Source organism: Panthera uncia, chromosome D2 (genome assembly GCF_023721935.1).
Source record: "Panthera uncia isolate 11264 chromosome D2, Puncia_PCG_1.0, whole genome shotgun sequence".
Taxonomy (NCBI): Eukaryota; Metazoa; Chordata; class Mammalia; order Carnivora; family Felidae; genus Panthera; species Panthera uncia.
In genome coordinates, this window is record NC_064818.1 from 10,621,274 (window position 1) to 10,645,954 (window position 24,681).

At 42.8% G+C, this 24,681-nt stretch overlaps 1 protein-coding gene across 2 annotated transcripts in view; it reads right to left on the reverse strand.

The window, feature by feature from the left end:
* RYR2 (ryanodine receptor 2) overlaps positions 1 to 24,681 on the reverse strand; it is a 754,822-nt gene that overhangs the window by 31,171 nt on the left and 698,970 nt on the right. For both annotated transcript variants that reach the window (XM_049646094.1, XM_049646095.1), the window contains 7 exons: positions 12,004 to 12,108; positions 9,487 to 9,568; positions 5,641 to 6,938; positions 4,840 to 4,907; positions 2,072 to 2,219; positions 1,443 to 1,529; positions 611 to 829 (listed from right to left, as the gene is read on the reverse strand). In XM_049646094.1, the coding sequence (XP_049502051.1) occupies positions 611 to 829; positions 1,443 to 1,529; positions 2,072 to 2,219; positions 4,840 to 4,907; positions 5,641 to 6,938; positions 9,487 to 9,568; positions 12,004 to 12,108 (2,007 nt within the window). The remainder of the gene's footprint in view (positions 1 to 610; positions 830 to 1,442; positions 1,530 to 2,071; positions 2,220 to 4,839; positions 4,908 to 5,640; positions 6,939 to 9,486; positions 9,569 to 12,003; positions 12,109 to 24,681) is intronic.

The window sequence follows — 24,681 nt, forward strand, 5'->3', positions numbered from 1 at the left end:
TATTCTCTTGGTATATTATTCTCTTGGTGGGGATAGAGCTGCATTATTCTCTGGGTGAAGGGTGACAAACTGTGGTCTTTCTGCCATTGATGGCATTAGGTAGGTGCCTAATGACTCATAGGTTCCATATGATGTATATATAACTCTAAAACAGTGGAGCTTTGCTAGGAGACATGGTAGGTTATTTCTACCATGGGGCCAAGTTTTGATGAAACGGGTCATTATGTAAATAATTGCCAATATGTGACAGGGAGCTATAACAAGACAGCCTGGGGCCACAGGCCCTTCCCAGGACAGCCTGCAGTCAACGACTGGTCAACATGGAGCTCTGAAGGCCAGGCTCCAGTCCCCCAGCCCTGCAGGGGCATCCCAGCTTCAGGGACTGAGGCTTGTGTGTGTGGCCTGTTGTATCTGAACCACAGCCCCACTTTGTCTTCTGTTCCACCCTGCTTCTTCTCCTTGCCCCACGGGTGTTGATTCGTGGAACATTCCCTAATAATCTCTGTGCAGGAAATTCCCATCTCAGAGTTTGCTGCCCCAGGAGTCCAACCTGCAAAAGACATGCGCAAACACGGACACACACAGGTACCTTGGTGCCTTACTATCTTACTTTCAAGCAGTAGTAGCCGATGATGCAGAAGAAAGAAATGACCGTGTGAAGAATGGCTAAGATCCGCAGCGTGGGCTCCATGTAGCCGCTGCTCTCCTCCAGGACGTAGTGAACCGCCATGATTCTAGGCGAGCCACTGTCCAGGCTGCTAACTTTGGCATTTCCACTTGAACTGCGAGTGGGGGGCTCCTTTCCTTCAACCACAGAAGAAGTGGAGACCTGATTCAAACCATTTAAAGTAGAGTCAGTTCACTCCCTCTAAGGGACCGGCACACACAAGAAACAATGGAAACCCAGCCTTCTCAGCAGAGAGCCAGATATGAGGCTCAGGTACCGTGAAAAGACTAAAAGCAAAGGCTAAAAATAAAAAGATAGCTTTTCAGAAGCTGATGGCCTATAACGAGCACACCCTCTAAAACACCTCCTAATCTGAGCAAGAGTTACGAGGAGTCTAATGCATGCAGGAGAAAAATCAGATGGCTAGGCTGCCTTCTCAGGTACCAAATGAATTTAATGTAATGAGGGTGTGCCACACCCAGATATGGTACCAAGGGGGGTACGCAGCCAAATCAGGCTAGGGACACTGGGTAAACCCTGTACTACATCAAACACTCTTTAGTTGAGGTATTTCCCATTTAGTTTGGAGGAACAAGTCTGCTCCTGCCTTACTAGACCGTCAGTGATGTGCCTGAGCTCTAGGTTTTTTCCTTTCATCAAAACATATCTCGAAAGAGATTTACATGTGCTCATTGGCGAATGTGTGAATTCTGCACACGCAATCCAACCCATCTGTGGTTTCGTACTGGTTCCTGAAACGTAAAGATGTACCTACCTTATAAAAGAGCAAGATGAAATTGATTGCAAACGCGACGAATAAGGCTAACATTCTCATGTTGTAAAAGTTGCGAGCAAAATAGTTCTGAAAAAAACGATGGAAATTAAGGTCACTGAATGAAGAGATTGACATGTGCAGACGATTTAAAGCATTCATTCATCTGCCCCAAACTACTTCTTGAGAGCCTACTCTGCATCCAGTAACGTTCTTGGAGCTGTAGACGCAACAGTGAGGGAGTACGTTTGGGCCACCACGGAGGAGGTACACATCCGCAGATGAAAGACAAAACAAAATCTAATTTCAGAGGATGCTAAATGCTATGAAGAGAAATCCATCAGGTTACAGGCTTGGGGAACACTCTGGTTGCACTGTGCTGGCAGCCACTAAATCACATGGCTTCAGGGAAGGTGGATGTGGTGGAGGTTATGGTTTGAGGACAGGGAGCAGTGGGCCAAAGGCATTTATTAGAAAATATGAACACGCTCAGGCAAGCAAAGAAAACATACTTGCGGGGCTGACTCGTCCCCTGATTGCCACCCAAGGAGAGGTCGGTGAATGTTTACTGGGCCTGAATGATTAGGGTCTCACAATATATCAATAACAATATTCATTGTAAAACATCTTACTAGAAGTTTCTGTTGATATGCGATGATTTTCTTCCAGAATGCCGACTCGGGAACTTCTGGCTCTCCGTATCTGTGTGTGTGGAGCTGCCTCAACTTCTGTTTACCCTTATCTTCTTTGGCTTTTTCTTCTTTTTCTCCATCTTCTCCCCTGTGAACACAAATGAATGAAATACAAGCCATCCAGGAGCTACAGATATAAACAGGTTTTGTGCCAAATTATGTAAATGGATATTTAAATCATGGCATCGCTTGGGGCACCTGGGTGGCTCAGTCTGTTGAGCGTCTGACTTCGATTCAGGTCATGATCTCGCAGCTTGGGGGTTCAAGCCCCGTGTTGGGCTCCGTGCTGACGGCTCGGCGCATGGAGCCTGCTTCGGATTCTGTGTCTCCCTCTCTCTCTGCCCCTGACCCACTCACATTCTGTCTCTCTCTCAAAAATAAATAAACATTAAAAAAAAATTTAAATCACAGCACTGCTGTTGAAAACTAGTTTCTCTTCCAGTGCATTATAATATCCAGAATTTTAGAATGAGGGGTTGGATTCCTTGCCTATCATAGGCTCCCATTGACGGATCATTCTGTGACATTCAAATCTAAAGGGATGTTTGTTCAGCATCGTTCTTCATCAGGGAAATACAAACCAAAACCACAGTGAGATACCACCTCACATGGGTCAGAGTGGCTAAAATAACAACTCAGGAAACAATAGATGTTGGCAAGGATGTGGAGAAAGGGGAACCCGCTTGCACTGTTGGTGGGAATGCAAACTGGTGCAGCCGCTCTGGGAAACAGTGTGGAGGTTCTTCAAAAAATTAAAAACAGATCTACCCTATGACCCAGCAGTAGCATTACTGAGAATTTATCCAAAGGATACAGGAGTGCTAATTCATTCGGGCACGTGTACCCCAAGGCTTATAGCAGCACAATCAACAATAGTCAAATTGTGGAAAGAGCCCAAATGTCCATCAACTGATGAATGGATGAAGAAGATATGGTGCGTGTGTGTGTATGGAACACTGCTTGGTATTCCAGTATAATGGGATACTACTCGGGCAGTGAAAAAGAATGAAATCTTGCCATTTGCAACAATGTGGTCAGAACTGGAGGGTATTATGCTACCTGAAATAAACTAGTTAGAGAAAGACAGGTATCATATGATTTCACTCACATGTGGAATTTGAGAAACTGAACAGAAGACCATAGGGGAAGGGAAGGAAAAATAAGTTACAAACAGAGAGGGAGACAAACCACAAGAGACTCTTAAAGACAGAGAACAAACTGAGGGTTGTGGGGGTGGAGGGCTGAGAGAGTAGGGGAGGTGGGTGATGGGCATTGAGGAGGGCACCTGTTGGGATGAGCACTGGGTGTTGTATGTAAGTGATGAATCATGGGCATCTACTCCTGAAGCCAAGACTAGGCTGTATGGTAGCTAACTTGAGAATAAATTAAAAAATAAATAAATACAGGGCATCTTACAGGTTTGAAGTGTCTTTACGGCTCTATGTACCACATTCCCTTCCAAATGTGCAATAAAAACATTTAACTGAAAACAGAATGACAATGAAGATACTTTTTTTTTTTTTGGCTGTGACTTCCCAATAACCTTATTTTTAAATTGTGATTTTAATGTTCAGTTTTAACACCGACCAGCCATTAGGACTTAAAATCAGAGGCATATATGCATTTGGCGGTTCACATACATAAAGCATGTCAACATATTAATGATGGAATCAGAAGTACTGAAATTTGATAGTCTACCCCTTCTAGGTGCAAAATACCAATCCTTCATGAAACCATATTTATGGGTAGTCATATAAACATATATACGTATCGTCACATATACATAACCCCAACCTGGATGACATATATCTAACATTATTTTTAACATGAAAGAATTGCCACAGAAACGGCGGTTGTGACGTTACGTTTCACTATAACAAATCATCTACGTGGCCGTTTTTATAACCGACCCAACTGTGCGGGCTTCTTCGACAATAAACAGAGGTGACTGTAAGGAAGAGCCCATGAAAACACGCCAAAGAAAACAACGGAGGGGAAAGTAAAAATGCTGTGTGAGCATAGTAGCACTTAGAGGTACTTAAAATTTACTTCGTTGATTTTTAAAAGTGTGCCTATGAAATTATTTAAACTGGGTGAAAGCTAGAGGTTTCCATGATTAACAGAAAGCCAGTGTCATGGGGAAGTGACCCATTTTTATGGCTCCACACCCAGCTCTTTCTTTCTTACCGCCACAAAGGCAACTGCGCCCCGCAGCAGGAGTGTGGGTAAAACTGAAGACTTCTGGGCTCCACACCAGACATGCTGAATCAGAATCCCTGTGGATCTTTGTTTCTAACAAACTCGCCACTGTGCATGTGGCTCTGGGGCTACGCTTTGGGGGGATGGTCACTGCTGGGATTCTGGGCAATGGCATTCAGAACGTTTGTCTCCTCCCTGGCTCATAAGGACAGAAGTCCTGCCTGATTCTGAGCACAGAACTGCAGCACTGAGTGACCTTGAGGAGAGCATCCCATGGAATCACTGGAGCCATTTCCGCTGAAAGGGAAATGCACAAACAGAATCCTCATGGAACAAGGAGGAAGAAATGGAGTGGCAGCTGGGGGGGGGGGGTCCTCCCCCCAGAGCTTCACCTCAAGAATGGCAGACTTCATCAGGGAGCAAGACAGACTGTGTCCCCCAAAGAGAGGGAGAGTGCAGGTAAATCAGACTTACTGAAACAAAGGCACATATACAGAAATTACACATACTCGGCCTTTTCAGGTTCAGATTTGCTTTCTTCTTTCTCCTCCTTTTCTTCCTCTTTCACCTTCTGTTCCTTGAATGGGCCAAGGGGGAGAAGGAAATCGGGGTTACACATCACCTCTGAGTGAGTTTAGGGAACCCCGTGACCCCGTGACAAATCACAACCTACCAAGGATACCCTCTTGCCTTCACGGAGATGAAGGTGCCAGGCACGCCCTTCATTCTGGTCTAAACTCTCGCCCCTTCTTCTTCACTCACACCTCCCACATCCACCTACTCGATCCTTACTCACCCTTCAAGGCAAACTTAAGTGCCCCCCTCTTAAGTTGCACTGAGCTACTCCAAACCAAAGTGATGTTTCCGTTTTGTCAACATACATGACCTCTACTATCTAGTGCCCGCACCATTTAACACTTCATAATTTCCTAGTTCCTTCATGACTGTTGGTTATATCTTCCTAATAAACTCTTTCAGGCAATTTGAAAGCAATGACCACATCCTCTATCTCCTTTAATGTCCTATGATACCCAGCGGCATTAGGCACCTGGTAAAGACTCATAAAATATCTGTGGATGGAATGACTGCCCAGCTGACTCCTGTCACTAGGGTGAGGACTTGAGCTTACACCCTAACAGTTTAAGATAATTCAGTAATTTGCCAAGTATCATCATAAGGCAAGCTTTGCCTACCAAGAGCCATTTCCCTTTGGAAACCCAACTCACGTATTTACCACCACTCTGGCACTAGCACGAAAACTGATGTAGACTTCATTGATCATGCCTAGAGAAGTCCAGAGAGTCAATTACCTGAAATTTTTCTTGCACGTCAGGGATAGGGACCGGGTTGCTCATTAGATCGCTGAGGCCAGCGTTTGGATTATGAGGAATAAGTTTGTACTGTCCTCCTTCTCTCTTCAGATCCAAGCCAAATATGTCCGAAAGAAGGTCGCTTTCCTCTGTCAGTTCCTTCAGGTCTGTCAGATCTTCCGAGGGCAGGGCAGCCTCCATGGGCCTCCTGTCCCCCTCTTCTCCATCCCCTCTCACCTCATCCTGAGTGGGGTCTGGCATGTTGGCTAAGAGCTCTGCCACTCGGATCTTTTTTGCTCCTTCTACTAGGCTCCCGCCAAGCAGCAGGCTGCAAATGATGCGGAAGAAGCCTCTGGAAACGCTGGCCACAAAGTGCAGGAGGCTCATGAAAATACTCCAGTAGGACGAAAAGGCGGCCGTGACCATATCCTTCATCGTCATCTTCTTCACCTTTTTCATCTGTTTCTTCAGGCTCTTCAGGCTGAGCATTCTCATGAGGGTCAAGATATTATACCTGAGAGCAAACAGGGCCGACTTGACCGTCACGATGGAAAAGAAACCCATTCTGGGCCCCTGCTCTTCTGGCTTCTCCTTCTCACTCTCTTCTTTATTTGCTGACCTCTCATTCAAATCCGACTCTGAGATCTGCGCTGCCAGCTGCATTTCGAATATGGTGTCCTCACAGAAGTTGACAAAAAGTTCCATTTTCTCCTTTTCTCCCCCTTCGTTGACCACGTCAAATATGAACTGCCTTTTGGACTCCTTGACCTGGGGCTTCTCCCACTGGGTTCGGCTGGACTCACTGATTTCAAAATACACCCTCTCGATGCGTTTGGCACTTCCCATGATCTCGATGCGGCCCAGAAAGGGCTGGAAGTAATTCAGCACGCTCTCTGCCAACTCCAGGAAAGTCTGCAGTCGCGTATCATTGGGCATGTGCTCCGAAAGGTTGGTCAGAAGAACGGCCACGTTGAAGCCGATGTCCTTTGCGGGCTCGTGAAACCTTTTGACAAACTCTTCATAGTCCAGGGTTTCGTTTTCATCCGTCTCTGCACAGGACAGAAGAAACTCGGTTTCTGATTGCGTGTAGTGTTTATGGCTCTCCATCGCTTTATGGAAGTCCCTCTTGGAAATGACTCCCTTGCCGTCAGGGTCGTATTCTTTAAATGTGTCAGAAGAGGTCAAATCCTTTAGTTTTAAGAACATGTCAAAAAACTTGAGAATCATCTCCACGTTGTTGGAAGACTCCACAAGCATATCGACCATCTGTTTGCCAATGGTTCCATTGACAACATTACCTGGTGGTAAAGAATGGCACGTGTTCAGAATGAACATTACTGATAAAACCAGTGTCTGGACAGGAAATGACCATAGAAGCCTCAAATGACATCTGAATCAAGGACGCCTCCTTGGTTATCATCTACCACATGAAGTCTCAGGAAACGATGGATAGTTATTTGTAAACCCTACTTTAAAAGAGTGATTACATAAACACGTCAAAACCATATTTACAAAGTAGTCAGACTAACGGGAGTAAATCAAGATTTGAAAAAAAGCTGGGTTTTTTTCCCCTCAAATTGATCGAGGAGGCAATATATTTTAGGATAGAGAAAATGGGGGAAACATTTATATCCTAAAGCCAGAAACTGAAGTCCAGTTTCATGTTAATAATAAAAATGAGCATTTGGACAGCATTTTAGGACCGAAGAATCACTATTCATAGAAAATACGTGATTTAATGTTCATATGTTTGTGAGGCAGATACTTTTTTTTTTTATTTTTAAAAAAAAATTTTTTTAACGTTTATTTATTTTTGAGACAGAGAGAGACAGAGCATGAACAGGGGAGGGGCAGAGAGAGAGGGAGACACAGAATCCGAAACAGACTCCAGGCTCTGAGCGGTCAGCACAGAGCCCGACGCGGGTCTCGAACTCACGGACCGTGAGATCATGACCTGAGCTGAAGTCGGACGCTTAACCGACCAAGCCACCCAGGCGCCTCGGCAGATACTTTTTATTAATTCTGATTTTACTATTGAGGAAACTGAGGTTTAGCAGGGCTAAATGAATGTGCCCGTTGTGACATGATTATTGAGGGTGAGTGCCAGGACATCAACGTGATCCTCTGAAAGCAAATTATATGCTCTTTCTGATTTACAATGTAAAGCATCTCCCGGCATTTCTTCATGGTCGAGAATATTTATTGTAGGAAAATGGAAGATCATTGATAAGCGTGAGAAAATGAGATATTATCCTAAATTACAGAGTCACAGAAAGCTTTTATCCACTGAACAGAATGTGCTATGTAGCATAAAGACAGACATCAGAAAAAAGACACGTGGTGAGGTCTTTTTGCGCAGCAATAAACACCGTGGTCGAGAACGTGGGCTCAGGAACCACACCGTTAGGTTGGAATCCAGGCTCATCTCCAAGCTGAGCAATGTGGGCAGATTTCTTAGCCTCTCTGTGCCTTGGTTTCCTCATCTGCCAAACAGTGGTAATACTACCAAGGCCATAACCTTGGTATTAGGATTAAATGAGCAGCTGGTATATTAAAGTGGGTGAATTTGGGGCATCTGGGTGGATCAGTCGGTTAAGCACCTGACTTCGGTTCAGGTCATGGCCTCACAGTTAATGGGTTCAAGCCCCATGTTGGGCTCTGTGCTGACAGCTCAGAGCCTGGAGCCTGCTTCGGATTCTGTGTCTCCCTCTCTCTCCCCCTCCCCTGCTCACATTCTGTGCGTCGTTCTCTGCTTCAAAAATAAACGTTAACAAAATTTTTTAAAGTTTATTATAATGGGTGATTTTAAGTTGTCACGGATGCAGTCACAGCTGCTCCTGCAGTTATGAGTGTCGTTACTATTTTCTAGACTAAAATGTGATATGAAGTCATGGTAAAAGAGTCCTGTGCTCAGAGGGCATACAGTGGCTGGCACGTAAGCGTTTCTGCAAATGTGGCATCTTTGAAGTCCTAGCACAAGGCACACCTCCTGCCTCAGTTAATCAAAGTGCAGTTATGCAAAGCACAGTGGACTAAGAAACAGAGAAAAATTAGGAGGGGTTCAAGAAGAAAGGGGAGGTAGCAACAGCCAACGTGTTTTAGGTGGGTTTGGTCATTTTCACATGATTTCACCAATTTTGCCCATCGGTCTCTTGGTACCCCCGTGTCACAGAGGAAGGAACTTGAAAACGGAGATGGAACCAGTGCTAGCAAGGGTCACACTGCTAGCAAGCAGGAAAGCAGGGACTTGAACGCAAGCTCTCGAGCACCACGTTTACTGCCTGACCCAGAAGAGACATGGGGCAGGAAAGCAAGACAAGTTGGAAAGAGAGAAGAGAACGAGAGCTGATACAGGCATGCCGTGGGAGAACAGGACTGCCGCCAGCAGCCACCATGGGGGATGGTGTCCTCTCTTCTTCTCTTGTAGGCCATGAAGGACCCACGGGAGTCACCATGCAGCCAGCTCAACGCAGTGGTTTATACTGTCGGACTTTATCCACATGCCTGTAATGCCCAATGATTACAAACCAACGGACAAAACAAATAACGTCTTCATATATACTATGTCTGGAGAGCGTGTTCTTTAGGATATCACTAGGAAATGACAAGTGTCCCTGTAAGTTACCGCTGGTTTCATCTCCCAGCTATAGAAGCTGAGATATGCAAGATATCTCTTAAAAAATAACCTTGAGAAAACAGTAATAAAGCCAGCAATAAATCCAAGGTATCCGTCACATCTCAGCGTTGATATTTTATGCTTTGCAGTACGCTGACTCCATAAGCAAGCACATACTGATCCTTGAAATCGAAGGCTAATGGGAACTTGAAAATGTAAATCAAAACTACCTTCTAGCATGGACAGCAACATGACCACCATATCCTTCTGAAGATCCATTAATTCTTTTAATAGCTCGATTTGACTGGAATCCTGAAAATATTAATATATGTTATATTAACATATAACATATAATACATGACATACAATACATAATGTGTACATTGCATTTTAGATAATATGAGAAGACTGTAGCAAGAACACTGTACTTGTTCTCACAAAAAGAAGTGCTTTGCCAATTGTAAACACTTTTCAGAAGTGTAGAACTAAAGAAAGGTCAAGCATAAATATGCAGCGTATTGTAAACAGATACAACTGTAAATTGTAAATTGTAAACAGATACAATTCAGAATTAGTACTTACTACTGATTCTATCTCATTTTATTAAAGTATGTGTGAGGACAACAAACGAGTCTAACATGGGCACAGAAGGACGAAAGCAGCAGCGGGTTCTCCAGGGCCAGGGAAGACTCAGGCACCTCTGGGCATTAGACAGGTTTCGTTTACTTGAAGGCTGTACTCGTCTTTCTTTCCTCCTAACTTATTACACAGAAATGCTATACGTTTTATAAAAATTAACTTATTCTGGAAAAACACGCCTAACAGTGATAGGGACATAAATTTATTTTATATAAATCTAACAAAAATGTACTCAAGTACCACCTACAGGAATAATGTATAATGTATCTTATTTACCAATTTTATTAAACTCCTTGATATTTCTCTGGTTAAGATTTTCTGGATTTTTTTTGTTTATGTTTGCCTTTGATTTTTCACCATGGAAAATTCTTTTACAAAGGTATGCTGTGTCCAAACAACACAGAACATACTTATGTTGACATTACAACATTATGGGTCATCAAATTTTACTTTTAAACTATGCCTTGTTTCCTTGTAAAAGATTATACAAGGTATCGTTTTGATCATTTAGATTTTGCTCTACATAAGGTTATTTCCTTCTACATAGTGTCCCCTTGACTAGGTCTACAAACTGAACAACTACTAGGTAGCACCAGACGTTAATAAAGTGATGGAAATACACCAGAACGAGAACTCTCTTCTGAGTGTATAAATTTGGTTCCTGCTGGTTTCCTTTACTTACTAAAGTGATTAGATGAAAGAATCACGTTATTCCCTTATATATGGGGGAAGTCACCAATAACCAGCTGTTGACAAAACTCTAGCCAAGCTTCTCTGAATCCTCTTCCCAACTAGACTCCAAACTTGAGCTTTAAAGACCTGAACAAAACCCTAATAGGGGTTAACTGGCTCAAGGCCGCATCCCTAGCATGACCCTAGCCCACCTTAGATGGCCTGCCTGGAAAAACTCAAGGCTGCCAAAAAAAACCCCTGTCTGTGCCAGCTGACACCCGGGGGCAGGGTCTCCTCTCCCAGTATCTGTGTGAGGGCAACTGCCAGCCTGCAGACAAGCTGGCCCCATCGCGTCTGTACCGATCAACCCTTTGTAATTTCTCCCTTACAGCCTCTACTGACCTTCTGCCTACTCCCTCATTCTCCCTTAAAAATACCCAGTCACCTCCATACAAATCCAAGTGGAGCTCAGTTCACGCTGGACTCTTTTCCCTACTGCGATAGCTATTTCTGATTAAAACCTGCCCTCATTGCTTCAACCAGTGCCTGGCTTTGTTGCTCTTTGACAATACGCTCCTGCTTATAGGCCGCGGTGGAGGGGGGCGGGGGGCAAGCCCAAGTGTCCTCACTTCACTGGAGGAAAGGGAGCTGGCACACACTAACAGGACACACGAATGTCTTCTGGTCTTAACTCCATCATTCTTTCCTCCCCCTGACACCTGCGAACACCCACACCCAGACAGGTACATCAGATCTCAGGACAGATCATCAAAGTTCACCCTATCAAAGGGCCACATTTACTCAAGATTTATATCGAGAATTTTTCCATTCGTGTATCTCTTAGCTTCGAATGAAATAGATACAGTAGTGAGGAAATAATATGCTGATATTTTCAATATGCACTCCCAAGTTAACATTAAAACACAGGTGGACAATCTGTCTATTCTTTATGTGCTTGTCCTCAGATACTTTTTCTCTTTGACTTTCATGAGGTTAAATGTCCTGTTAACGAATGAACGTCATCTGTTGAGAACAGCTGCTTGTTAATGACTCAGCAAGGAAACTGTCTCTCTTTCACCAGGGATTTGCAGATTACAAATCCTTTTTCAATTACCTGGAGGAAGGGGGAAAATTCTAGTGAGTAATCACCAAGAAGTGGGTCTATGAAGGATTGTAAAATAGACAGTGTTTGGGAACGATTCTATTTCTCCCTTATAGTCAACTCCTTAATATCTTTTGTTCTCAAATTTGAATAATGGCTCCCATATATTTTCAGCTTACATAAAATTATTCTATTGAAAACTTTTTTTTCAAATATGGAGTGAAAGGTATATAAAGAAGTGACCTAAGAAAGATCATATTCAAACAAAGGAAAGCGGGTTGAGTATACAGATGACTACCGTCCCTTGTGCGTTGGGATGGGGAAGAGAGTTTACCTGAGACAGCTTCATCTGCATGTGGGCGAATACGTGAAGGAAGCCCACAACCGCGTCCCATAGCCTGCTGTGGGCCAAGCTCTGCTGATTCCCAGTGCAGGGACCCTGGACCGGAGACAGACACACAGTGATCATCCCCAGGTAACCGAACTGCCAAATCAACTTTACAACAATAGGGAGGAACAAAATTAACTTAGCGTTTACATGTCACCAACATGGTATCTGGAAAAATAGGAACCCAAATGAAGGATCGACAGTGGTGATAATGGCAGAGTACCCTCAGGGGGTAAGTATATTCTCCTTTGAGATGTTTAGTGTAATAAATCCAAAGACAGTTCCTCAAAGACATTCATGTTCTGTTTCTGCATGCACAATAAAATAGAGACAAAAAAAAAAAAAAAAAAAAGAATGATGAATTCTTTCATTTTTGTCTGGCTTTTAGTTTCTTTGACTTAGAGGAAGAGGGTAAGGTCCAGGTCTTTGGGTTATTAGATGAAAGCAATCAGACTTACTACCTGGTGTGAAAAGGGTCTGCGATTCAGCTTCAGATAAGAGGCAATTATTTCTTATCGCTAAATAGTAACCTGGACAAAGCATCCCCATTGAGGAAAACTCCTCTTCGATGCTTTCGTAAGTGTATGGCTATTTTACCAATCGCACAACCACTGAGATTTTAAAAGATTATTAGTTGATCGTTACACTCGCCAACCCGGAATCCAGGGCAAGTGGAGCCTAACTTTGCTGTCTTAGCTCATACTTCAGAAGTGATCTTCATGGGACACTAGGGGGCACGTGTTGTAGCAGGCACAAAGCTTGAATGGAGACAGTTTCTATTTTTATTTCCAAAGAAAGATTCTACAATCACCAAGTTTTGCAAACATACCTACATCAACCAGGGAAATAAATAACAGGGATTTTGTCTATTTCTTAAAAATTTTTTTCACATTTATTTATTTGTTTGTCTGTTTATTTATTTATTTATTTTCCAGAGACAGAGAGACAGAACTCAAGCAGGGGAGGGGCAGAGAGAGAGGGAAACACAGAATCTGAAGCAGGCTCCAGGCTCTGAGCGGTCAGTGTAGAGCTCAACTCGGGCCTCAAACTCACAAACTGTGAGATCATGACGTGAGCTGAAGTCGGACGCTGAACTGACTGGGCCACCCAGGTGCCCCCAGGGATTTTATTTTTTTAAAAAATGTGTGTGTGTGTATATATACATATATATGTGTGTGTGTGTGTGTGTGTGTACATATACACATATATACACACACATGTATACATACATGTATATATATACACACACACATACACACACACATTTCTTCACTTTCAATTCATTCGCTCCTTTTGACCAATGACTCATAATGAGTTTCAATTTGAGAGAACATTAAAACATGTTTCAGATTTCACTCTAGAAACAAGTGACCAGGGGAGATGCGCACAATGCAGATGCTGATGAGATGTTGACACGGAACTCTGTCCAGTGTCAGCGTCTCTTCTCTCCTAAAACTGACAGTAAAAGACAGTAAGTGCCAGGTACCTCCACATTTCCAAAGCAAGGGGCTAGACGAAGTTCATGCAAACGAGGAGACTAAATAGACCTTTCGACCCTAAGGATATAAAGGGGACGAAGTTGAAAAGGGAGAGACTTGGGAGAGCTCTCTGCGCGCTGGGCGTCTCCCCCTTCCACCTCTGCTGTGTTGCAAGGGCAGACACACCCCGCGAGCCAGGAGCCGTTAAGAGAGCCACCCGACGTGCCTGGTGTCTGTCTCAGGAAGCTGGGTACCAGAAAGTGTGAAAGGCACAGGGGCACCTGGGTGGCTCAGTCGGTGAAGCATCCGACTCTTGATTTCGGCTCAGGTTATAACCTGCTCTGACAGCACAGAGCCTGTTTGGGATTCTCTCTCTCTGCCCGTCCCCGACTCACATGCTTGCTTTTTCTCCCCCTCTCTCTCAAAATAAATAAATAAACTTATAAAAAAATGTGAAAGGCACAAAGTGACCAAAAAAAAAAAGTTTTGTCTTTCTCATATGGGCTACTAAGGAGGAAGAGATCCCGTCCGTCCAACGAGACTGGGATCTTGTCCAACAAGACTGTCTGGAAGAGTGATGTGATTCCAAGGCAGAAAGACAGAGGCCACCGGACGCACAGGGTCTGGGGAGTAATTTGAAGCTGGGTGGGCAAACAGGCGTGTCCAGGCGCTGGAAGCAGTCAGCGGGTTGAGCCCACTAAGGAACACGAGATGCCACCAGACCGTGCTCCACTGTGCACTCCTGAATCAAGGAGGAAGGAAGACCTCCCCCCGCCCCCCCCCCCCGCCACTCCTTCCCTTCTTCCTCTTGCGCAGTTCTGACCCTGAGGATGCCAGAGTGAAGGGAAGGAGGGAAGGAAGGAAGAGAGGAATCCTGCGGAAGACAGTAGAAAATCCCAGATCGCACCCCTCGTACTCCACCCTCTGTCAGATGGGAGGGATTTCCAGCCTGACGGCGAGGGGAGGTTTCAAACAGGGTAAGAGTTGAGTGTGCCACAGTGCTATTACTGTGACAAAGTGACTGAAGGAGTTGTACTTACCTGAGAGCGGCCAGTGCACAAGACCCATTGAAAGAGTGGTAAAGAAATGGCCCAGAGAACTAAGTGTGAGACGGTGGTGAGGAGGACTCCGGTTATTTTCACCTGCATGTTAATAAATTCAGGGACCAGGGGCGCCTGGGTGGATCAGCTGGCTAAGCATCTGACTTGGTTTCAGCTCAGGTCACGATCTCACGGTTCACAAGTTCGAGCCCTGCATCAGGCTCTGCGCTGACAGTACGGAGTCTGCTTGGGATTCTCTCTCTCCCTCTCTCTCTCTGCCCCTCTTTTGCTCTCTCTTTCTCTCTCTCAGAATAAATAAATAAACTTTAAAAAAATAATAAATAAATAAATTCAGGGACCAGGCTATAGTGCTTTTACAGTGTATTTCAGTCCTGGCTGTTATAACTCTGGGTTCAAGGCGACGGGTCTTCGGGATTCCACCGGGGCTCAAGTCGGTGCCTGCATCATGTCTCGTGGTGCAAAAACCTGGGAGGGTGCAAGGGGCAGGGGGCCACACTACGTGAGCCCTAAAATGCCATTTCCAAGAAAACAGCCTGGATGTTTCCTCAAGCCACAGGACACTTTCTCCATGTGGTATTTACTATTTTAATCTTTATAAATGACACAGGACTAAGATCTTCTGCAAGCTCTAGGTGACCAAGACTTGGTTTTACAACCCTGATGCGACAGAGCTGGAGACTGAAGGCCAAGGTACCCATCTTTCCTTCGAAAGCCGAAACAAACAAAACTTAATGAACTTCTAGAACCTGCTCAACCTTTACTCTTGCACTTCCGAGAAATGATAACTGATCTGGATGGAACCTGCACCTCCCTTACTGCGTAACCTTCTTTTTAAAAAAAATTTTTTTTAACATTTATTCATTTTTGAGAGACAGAGAGAGACAGAGTGAAAACAGAGGAGGGGTAGAGAGAGAGACACAGCATCTGAAGCAGGCTCCAGGCTCCAAGCTGTCAGCACAGAGCCCGACACGGGGCTTGAACCCACATACCACAAGATCACGACCTGAGCTGAAGTCACATGCTTAACCCACTGAGCCATCCAGGCACCCCGCCATGTAACTGTCTTATTTCTCACATCTACCTGGTGTCTGCATCATATAAAACCTTTGCTAACTGCCCGAGGGCAAGATGGTCTTACTTGCAGATTGAATTTCTTCTGGCAATAACAAATAAAACTTTCTCTTCTCTCACCACTTTGTGGTCCTAATTTAGGAACTTAGACAATGTAATGTCCTCTTATTCAAGCAATTCTTATTCTTTCCCCTTTATTAAAACTGCAATGAAATCCTATAGATGATTACTTTGACTTCATTGGTTTTGGATCTCCCTCTTATATAATTCTCTATAGTTAGCAAAAATTTGAATCAAAAGCAGTATACAATAGCGTAATCTAAAAGGGAGTCCAAAATAAGCACGAAGCTAGTGATGAGCTTTTATTCCCAGTATTAATAACAGTCATAAATATGATGCGAATGCAAGCTTCTTCAAAATATATTTCATTAAATTCAATGGGGTGGCTTGGACTGGCTCCTGGAACAGAAAAAGGACATGCATGGAAAAATGGATAAAGTCAGTATAAAGTCTATAATTTAGTTCAGAAGACTGTGATTTCAATTTCTTGTTTTTGATAAACGTGTCATAGTTATATAAAATGTCAATGTTAGGGAGAGGCAGGTGAATCTTACGTGCAGACTCTATTTTTGTTTTTGGATGTTTACTTATGTATTTATTTTTGAGAGAGGGTGCGACCAGGGGAGGGGCAGAGAGAGAGAGAGAGACAGAGAATACCAGGCAGGGTCTGCCCTGTCAGTGCAGAGCCAGACATGGGGATCGATCCCATGAACTGTGAAATCATGACCTGAGCAGAGATCAAGAGTTGAACGCTTCACCAACTGAGCCACCCAGGCACCCCACTCTCTACTTTTTCTTTGCAACTTTTCTGTATATCTAAAAGTATTACAAAATAACTTTTACTAAAACATATAATTCAGAAATGATTAAATTGTATAAAAATGCCACGTAAACTAGGAGTAACAAGAAATTAAAAAATGAACAAGCCATAATAAACCAAGCTACTTTATCTCTGAAATGCTCACATAGAATGTTCTCTTGTGACATGAACAAATTAGAATGAAGTTTGGGGTTCCAGTTCAAGATGGTGACATAAGAGGGGGCGCCTGGGTGGCTCAGTCGGTTGAGCGTCCGACTTCGGTTCAGGTCATGATCTCGCGGTCCATGAGTTCGAGCCCCGCGTCCGGCTCTGTACTGACAGCTCAGAGCCTGGAGCCTGCTTCAGGTTCTGTGTCTCCCTCTCGCTCTGTCCCTCCCCCACTCACACACACTCCCTCTCTCTCCCCCTCTCAAAAATAAAATTAAAACATTAAAAAAATTTTTTTAAATTTAAAAACGAAAAAGAAAGCACGTGGTAGGAGGCAGGAAAGTCTGAGCGATCTCGTCACAAACTCCACCCCAGGTAGGACACCCAACAACTGGAAGAAATCTCAAACCCTGGAGGTTCTCCCTGAGGAACAAAGCGATTGTACCCCACGTGGGGCAGCCCAATTAGGACGAATTCCTGAGAAACGAGCCCCACAAACATCTGGCTTTTAAGACCAATGGGCTTCCCGCCCGCCAGACCTATGGGGCTGTGGTGAACTTAAGGAAAGACAGGCTCATAAAGTGCCCTTGTGTCGACTCACCCACCCCAGCGCCCAGCGCAGAAGGTGCCCTTTGTAAGGCATCCAGACTTCATGTGACAGAGACGCATTTCCTGATTTTAAAGCGTGGGTCTGAGGGGCAGGGGCCCGCCGGGACATTCTCCAGGGGTGGAGGCTGCTGGGTGCCGTCTTCCTGTTTTTCCGCTGTCTCACTAGTGCCAGCAGGCACCATCTCTGTTCTCCAGTTTGTGGGCTCTCCCTTCCATGCTGTCCCAGTGCTTGACTAAAGCCAGTCGGCTCCATCTTTCTTCTTCTTCTCCTTCTCCTCTTTTTCTTTTCTTTTCTTTTTTTTTTTTTTTTTGGCGTGTGCCATATTTACACTCCCCCTCCGCCTCACTCCGGCCACTGAGGCCTGTGTGTTTTTCCTTTGCTGTGCTTGGGAGGAGCAGTACCTCCAGAAGGGAGCTTCTGCACACAACCGGTAGACTTGTGAGCCTGGGTCCCCTGAGACTGTAACAATCGGACGGGCGGTTCTTAGCAGACCAGCCCCCGTCACTCCTAGGGTACCGCACGGACAGCAGATAGAAATACACCCCTGGTCTTTCTTTTATTTTTTTTTTCAATGTTTATTTATTTATTTTGAGAGAGTGTGTGAGCAGGGAGCAGGCAGAGAGAGAGGGGGAGGGAGAGAGAATCCCAAGCCGGCTCCACACTCTCAGCGCAGAGCCTGACCCAGGGCTCCAATCCATGCACGCGGAGATCATGGCCTGAGCTGCAAGCAACAGTCAGACGCACAACTGACTGAGCCAGCCAAGCTCTCCATCCGTCTTTCTGAGAAAGAGGCTTGCGCGTTTGTGCAGGTGTTGGGGCCTGGGGGCAGGTTTCTGGTGTGGCGCACGGACAGGGGCCTATGGAGCTCCTCTCTGGGAAGGACGGCCAGTGAACACACACTTTGTGCTGTCCCTCTCCCTCGCTCCATCCAGCAGACTGGCATCTTACCTAAAGAAGCTTATGGTCTTCTCTGGTGCCCTGATTTTTGTGGCTGCTGGCAGGGAACGAGTCTACATTGCCTGGCTCTGGCGGCCAGTGAGGCTTAAGCTCGCAGTCCACGGGACTGTCACCAATGATGTAAGAGTTCTTAGAAGCCGCCACAGCAAGCTGGGACAGACCCAGGAGCTCAGTCCTTCTGTGAAAGAGGTCTATCAGCTTCTCAGCACAGCTGCAGCCTGAGGGGGCAGGCTTCCCATTAACAAACTAAAGACTGACGGTAAATCCCTCCAGAGACCTCGAAAAGCGGGCATTACCTTCACATTCTCCTTCTGCCATATTCCAGGGCACCAGCGTCTCTCAGAGGGGAGATCTTATATATGCCTCACACCCTAATTTCTATGTGGGGTACCTGGTTTGTGTGACCTGCTTCCCACGGGACACCCCTGGATTACTAGGCTCTGGGGAGCAGGGTGGCTTATGTTCCTGGGTCCCCTGGGACCGTAGTAAGTGGGGAAACAGTTCTGGCCAGGCTATGACCCCCAAGTACTGCAGAGAGTGGACAGAAACATACCTCCAGTCCTTCTGTGAAAAACGCCTACTTGCTAGTCCTGGAGCTTTCACCTTAGGGGCATGCTTCAGGTTTCGCACGCATCTAGGGGCCATGAAGCTATTCTCAGGGAACACAGGCTGAGGGATGCCATCGTTGTGTCCCCCGCCCTCTGCCTCACTACAGCTCACTGGCATCTCCCAGAAAGGAACACGTACACTCATCTGGTACCCCGAGTTTTACAACTGCCTTGCTCCCAGATTGCCTTGCTCTGGGGCCAGCAGGGCTTATGTTTATAATCCCATAGGACTGTATATATTTGCATTTTTTTTAGAGCTGCTGCCTGAGGGTCTAGCTTCCAATCAGCCTGACTCCAGGGGCTAAGATCTTCCCCTTTGGGACACTGACTGGTCTTGCACACCCTCAACTACTATAAGTTATTCAGACAGAATAGACTGCTTGGACAATTAAAATGGTTTGAGACACAACCAAGAGCTAGCGTAAGGTTGAACGATAAAGTTCATCTCCTAAGGGGGGGCCATTCCTTCAAGACTAGGAGGGATGGCTGTTTCACCTGATGTACAGAAACCAACGCAATCAAGAAAAATGAAGAAACAGAGGAATATATTCCAAATGAAAGAACAAGCTAAAACCTCAGAAAAAAAAATATTAATGAAACAATATAGTGGTCAAAGGAACGGTCATAAAGATGCTCCCCAAAATCAAGGGGGAAAAATGGACAAACAGAGTGAGAAATTCAACAAAGAAAGAAAATGTAAGACAGTTCCAAACGGAAATCACAGAGCTGAAGCATACACTCACCCAGCTGAAAAATACACAAGAGGGGTTCAACAGCGGACCAGGTGGAGCAAACTCCAGAAAAACAAAAATGAGAAAGAATGAAAAAGAGTGAAGAAAGCTTAAGGCACTTCTGGGACAATAGCAGGCCAAATATTATTTGCATCTCAGGGGTCCCGGAAGCAGAAGAGAAAGGGCAGAAAACTTATTTGAAGAAATAATTGCAGAAAACTTCCATAGCCTTGGGAAAGTAACCAAATAAGGGCCCAAAGAGACCTAGACACATTATAATTAAAATGTCAAAAGTTAAAGCCAAGGAGAGACTCTTAAAAGTAGCAACAGAATAACAACTTCTTACATAAAAGGGAACTCCCAAACTATCAGCAAATTTTTTCAGCAGAATCTTCACAGACCAGAAGGAATCTCAACCAAGAATACTCTATCTGGTCAAGCTGTCATCCAGAATTGAAGGAGAGATCAAGAGTTTTCCAAACAAGCAAAAGCTTAAGGAAATAATCAACACTAAACTAGCCTTCCAGTAAATGTTAAAGGGACTGCTTTGGGCTGAAAAGAAAAGGTGCTAATTAGCAATAAAAAAAATCATATACAAGTATCAATCTCACTAGTAAAGGTAAATACATAGCAAACATCATGGATTAATCACTTATAAAGCTAGTATAAGTTTTAAAGACAAAAGTAGTAAAAATAACTGTAATGACAATAATCAGTTAAGGGATATACAAGATAAAGAGATGTAAATTGTGATGTCAAGAACTTAACGCATGAGGGGTGGGGAGAATAAAAACGTAGAGCTCCATAATGTGTTCAAACTTAAGTTGTAATCAACTTAAAATAGACTATTATGGGGTGCCTGGGTGACTCAGTCGGTTAAGCATCTGACTGCAGCTCAGGTCATATCTTGTGGTTCATGAGTTCAAGCCCCGTGTTGGGCTCCACATTGACAGTGACTCCAACAGTGACACTGCTTGGGATTCTCTATCTCTCCCTGTCTCTCTGTCCCTCCCCCACTTTTGCATGTGCACACTCTCTCTCAAAATAAATAAATAAACTTAAAATAATAAACTGTTGGGCCACCTGAGTGGTTCAGTTAGTTAAGTATCCAACTTCGACTCTGGTCATGATCTCATGGTGTGTGGGTTTGAACCCTACATCGAACTCTGTGCTGATAGCTCAGAGCCTGGAACCTGCTTTGAATTCTGTGTCTCCCTCTCTCTCTCTCAAATATAAACACTAAAAAAAAATTAAAAAAAAATAATACACTGCTATAAATAGAAGTTGCTATATGTAAGCTTCATGGTAACCACCCAGCAAAACCTATAGTAAATATGTAAAAAAGATAATGAGGACGGAATCAAAGCATACCACTAAAGAAAGTCATGAAACAACAACAAACAAAGGAGGAAGAAAAGAAGAAGAAAAAACAAAAAAGCCAAGAAACAATGAATGAAATAGCAATCACTACATACCTATCAGCAATTACTTTAAATGTAAACGTACTAAATTATCTAAGCACATAATTGAATCAAAATATCTAATCAAAGCACATAAATTGATGAATGGATTAATAAACAAGACTCACTCATATACTGCCTACAAGAGACTTACTTCAGATATACAGACACACAGATGGAAAATGACGGGATGGAAAAAGATATTTCTTGCAAATGGAAACCAAAAGAAAGCTTGGTATCTATATCTATATTAGAAAAACAAACTTTGAAACAAAGACTGTAAAGAGAAAAAGGTCATTATATAATGATAAAGGGGTCAATTCAACAAGGGGATATAATATTTGTAAATATTTATTCACCCAACATAGGAACATCTAAATAGATAGAGAAAAAAATAGCAGATTTAAGTTAAGAAATAGACAGCAGTATAATAGTAAGGAACTTTAATATCACACTTATATCGATAGATTACCCATATATAAAATCCATAAGGAAACATCAGCTTGAAACAACACATTAAAACAGACCACTTTGACAAATATGTACAAAAAATTCTCTCTAAAAGCAACAGAATGTATATTTTTCTTACTTGTACATGGAATTCTCCAGGATAGATCATATATTTATTAGGTCACAAAACAAGTCTTAACAAATTTAAGAAAGACTGAATACTGAAATGTATCAAGCATATTTCCTGACCACAATGGTATGAAACGAGAAATCGATTACAAGAAGAGAACTAGAAAATTCATAAATAAGCAACAACATGCTTGTGGAAAATCAATGAGCCAATGAATAAATAAGAGATAAATTAAAAATATCTTTAGAAAATAGAAAATAGTAATATAGTAACAAAAATTACGGAGTACAGAAGAAAAGCAGTTCTTTTTTTAAAGTTTATTTATTTATTTTAAGAGAGATCTCAAGCAGGAGAAGGGCTGAGAGAGAGGGAGAGAGAGAATCCCAAGAAGGCTCTGCACTGTCAGCACAGAACCTGATGTGGGTCTTGATCTCACAACCATGAGATCTGACCTGAGTCAAAACTGAGTAGGATGCTTAACTGACTAACCCACACAGGCACCCCTAGAAAAAGTAGTTCTAAGGGGGAAATTTATCGTGATAGATGCCTACTTCAAGACAAGAAAAATCTCAAATAAACAATGAAACTTTACATCTCGTTGAACAAGAAATAGAACAACTGAAGCCCAAAGTTAGTAGAAGTAAATAACAAAGATCAGAGCAAAAAGAAATGAAATAGAGACTAAGAAGACAATAAAAATGATCAATGGAGACAAGAACTGGTTCTTTGAAAAGATATACAAAATGGCACACCTTTAGCTATACTTACTAAGAAGAAAAGAGAGAAGACTCACATAAAATCAGAAATGAAAGAGATGTTAGAACTGATACCCCAGAAATACAAAAGACGGTAAGCCTACTATGAACAATTATTCTCCAACAAACCAGACAACCTAGAAGAAATGGATAAAATGGCTGTAGAAGCAAACAACCTTGCAAGACTAAATCATGAAAAAATATAAAATATGAATAGACATATTAACAATAAGGAGATTGAATCAGTTATTTGAAAACTCCCTATAAATGAAAGTCCAGGACCAGATGGCTTCCTTGGTAATTCTACCAAATATTCAAAGAAGAATTAACACTAATTTTTCTGAAACTCTTCCAAAAAAAAATAGAAGAGGAAGGAATACTTCCAAAATCATTTTATGAAGCCAGAATTACCCTGATAACATAACCATACAGGGACACAGCAAGAAAAGACAATTACAGGCCAATATCCCCGATGAACATAGATGCAAAGGTCCTCAACAAATTTAAGCAATTTGAATTCAACAATACATTGAAAAGATCATACACTGTGATGAAGAAGGATTTATTCTCAGGATGCAAGGGATGGTTGAACATCTGTAAATCATTCAATGTGATACGCCACATTAATAACATGAAGGATAAAAATCATATGATCATCTAAACAGATGCAGAAAAAGTATTTGATGGACTTCAACATCCACTTATGATAAAAGTTCTCAACAAAGTGGGTATAGAAGGAATACACCTTAACATAATAAAGGTCAAAGATGACAAGGTCACAGCAAATATTTTTTTAATGATGAAAACAGAAAGCTTTTCTTCTAAGATCAGAAATAAGTCAAGAATGCCCATTCTCACCATTTTTAAAAAATTTCTTGAGCTTATTTATTTATTTTGAGAGGCAGCATAAGGAAGGTAAGGGCAGAGAGAAAGAGGGGAGAGAAAGGATCCCAAGCAGGCTCTGCACTGTCAGCACTGAGCCTGATGTAGGGCTAGAACTCATGAACTGCAAGATCATGACCTGAGCTGAAATCAAGAGTTGGATGCTTAACCAACCGGCCACCCAGGTGCCCCCACTCTCACCATCTTTATTCAATGTAGTATTGGATGCCTCAGACAAAGCAATTATGCAAGAGAAATAAAAGACATCCAAATTAAAAAGAAAGAAGTAAAACTATTACTATTTGCATGGGGACAGGATACTGGATATAGAAAATCCTAAATAGTCCACCAAAATATGGTTAGAACTAATAAATCAATTCAGGAAAGTTGCAGGATACAAAATCAGTATACAGAAATTTTGTATTCATATCAACTAATAATAAATTACCAGAAAGAGAAATTAGAGACACAATCCCATTTGCAATCGCATCAAAAGAATAAAATACCTTGGAATAAATTTAACCAAGCAGGTAAAAGACTTGTACAGTGATAACTAGAATACGTTGATGAAAGAAACTGAATAGGACACAAATAGATGCAAAGATATTCCATGCTCATGGATTGAAAGAATTAATATTGTTAAAATGTCTATACTACCCAAAGCAATCTATTGGTTCAATGCAATGCCTATCAAAATTCCAGTGGCATTTTTCATGAAAGAGAGTAATCCTAAAATTTGCACGGAACCATAAAAGATCCTGACTAGCCAAAGCCATCTGGTGAAATCAGGGGGCATCACGCTCCCTGTTTCAAACTATACTACAAGCTATAGTAATAAAACCAGGATTGTACTGGCATAAAAACAGACCTATAGATCAAGAGAACAGAAGAGAGCCCAGAAATAAACCCACACGTATGTGGTCAATTAATTTATGATAAAAAAGCCAAAATATACAATGGGAAAGGACAACCTCTTCCATACATTGTGTTGTGAAAACAACATATGCCACCTATAGAAGAATGAAATTGGACTACCTTCATACACCATATACAAGACTTAAGTCAAAATGCATTAAAGACTTGAATGGAAGACCTGAAAATCATAAAACTCTTTAAAGAAAAAATAGTGGCAATAATTTCTCTGGATTTGACACCAAATATAAAGGCCACGAAAGCAAAAAGAAACAAATGGGACTACATCAAACTAAACGGCTTCACCACAGCAAAGGGAATTATCAACAAAATGAAAAGGCAAGGACATAATGAATGGGAGAAAATATATGTAAATCAGGGGTTAATGACCAAAATATATAAAAACTCATACAGCAGTAAAAAGTAGTCTGATTACAACATGAGCAGATTTAAAAATGTTTTTAAAAACATTTTTTTTAAAAAAGACACACA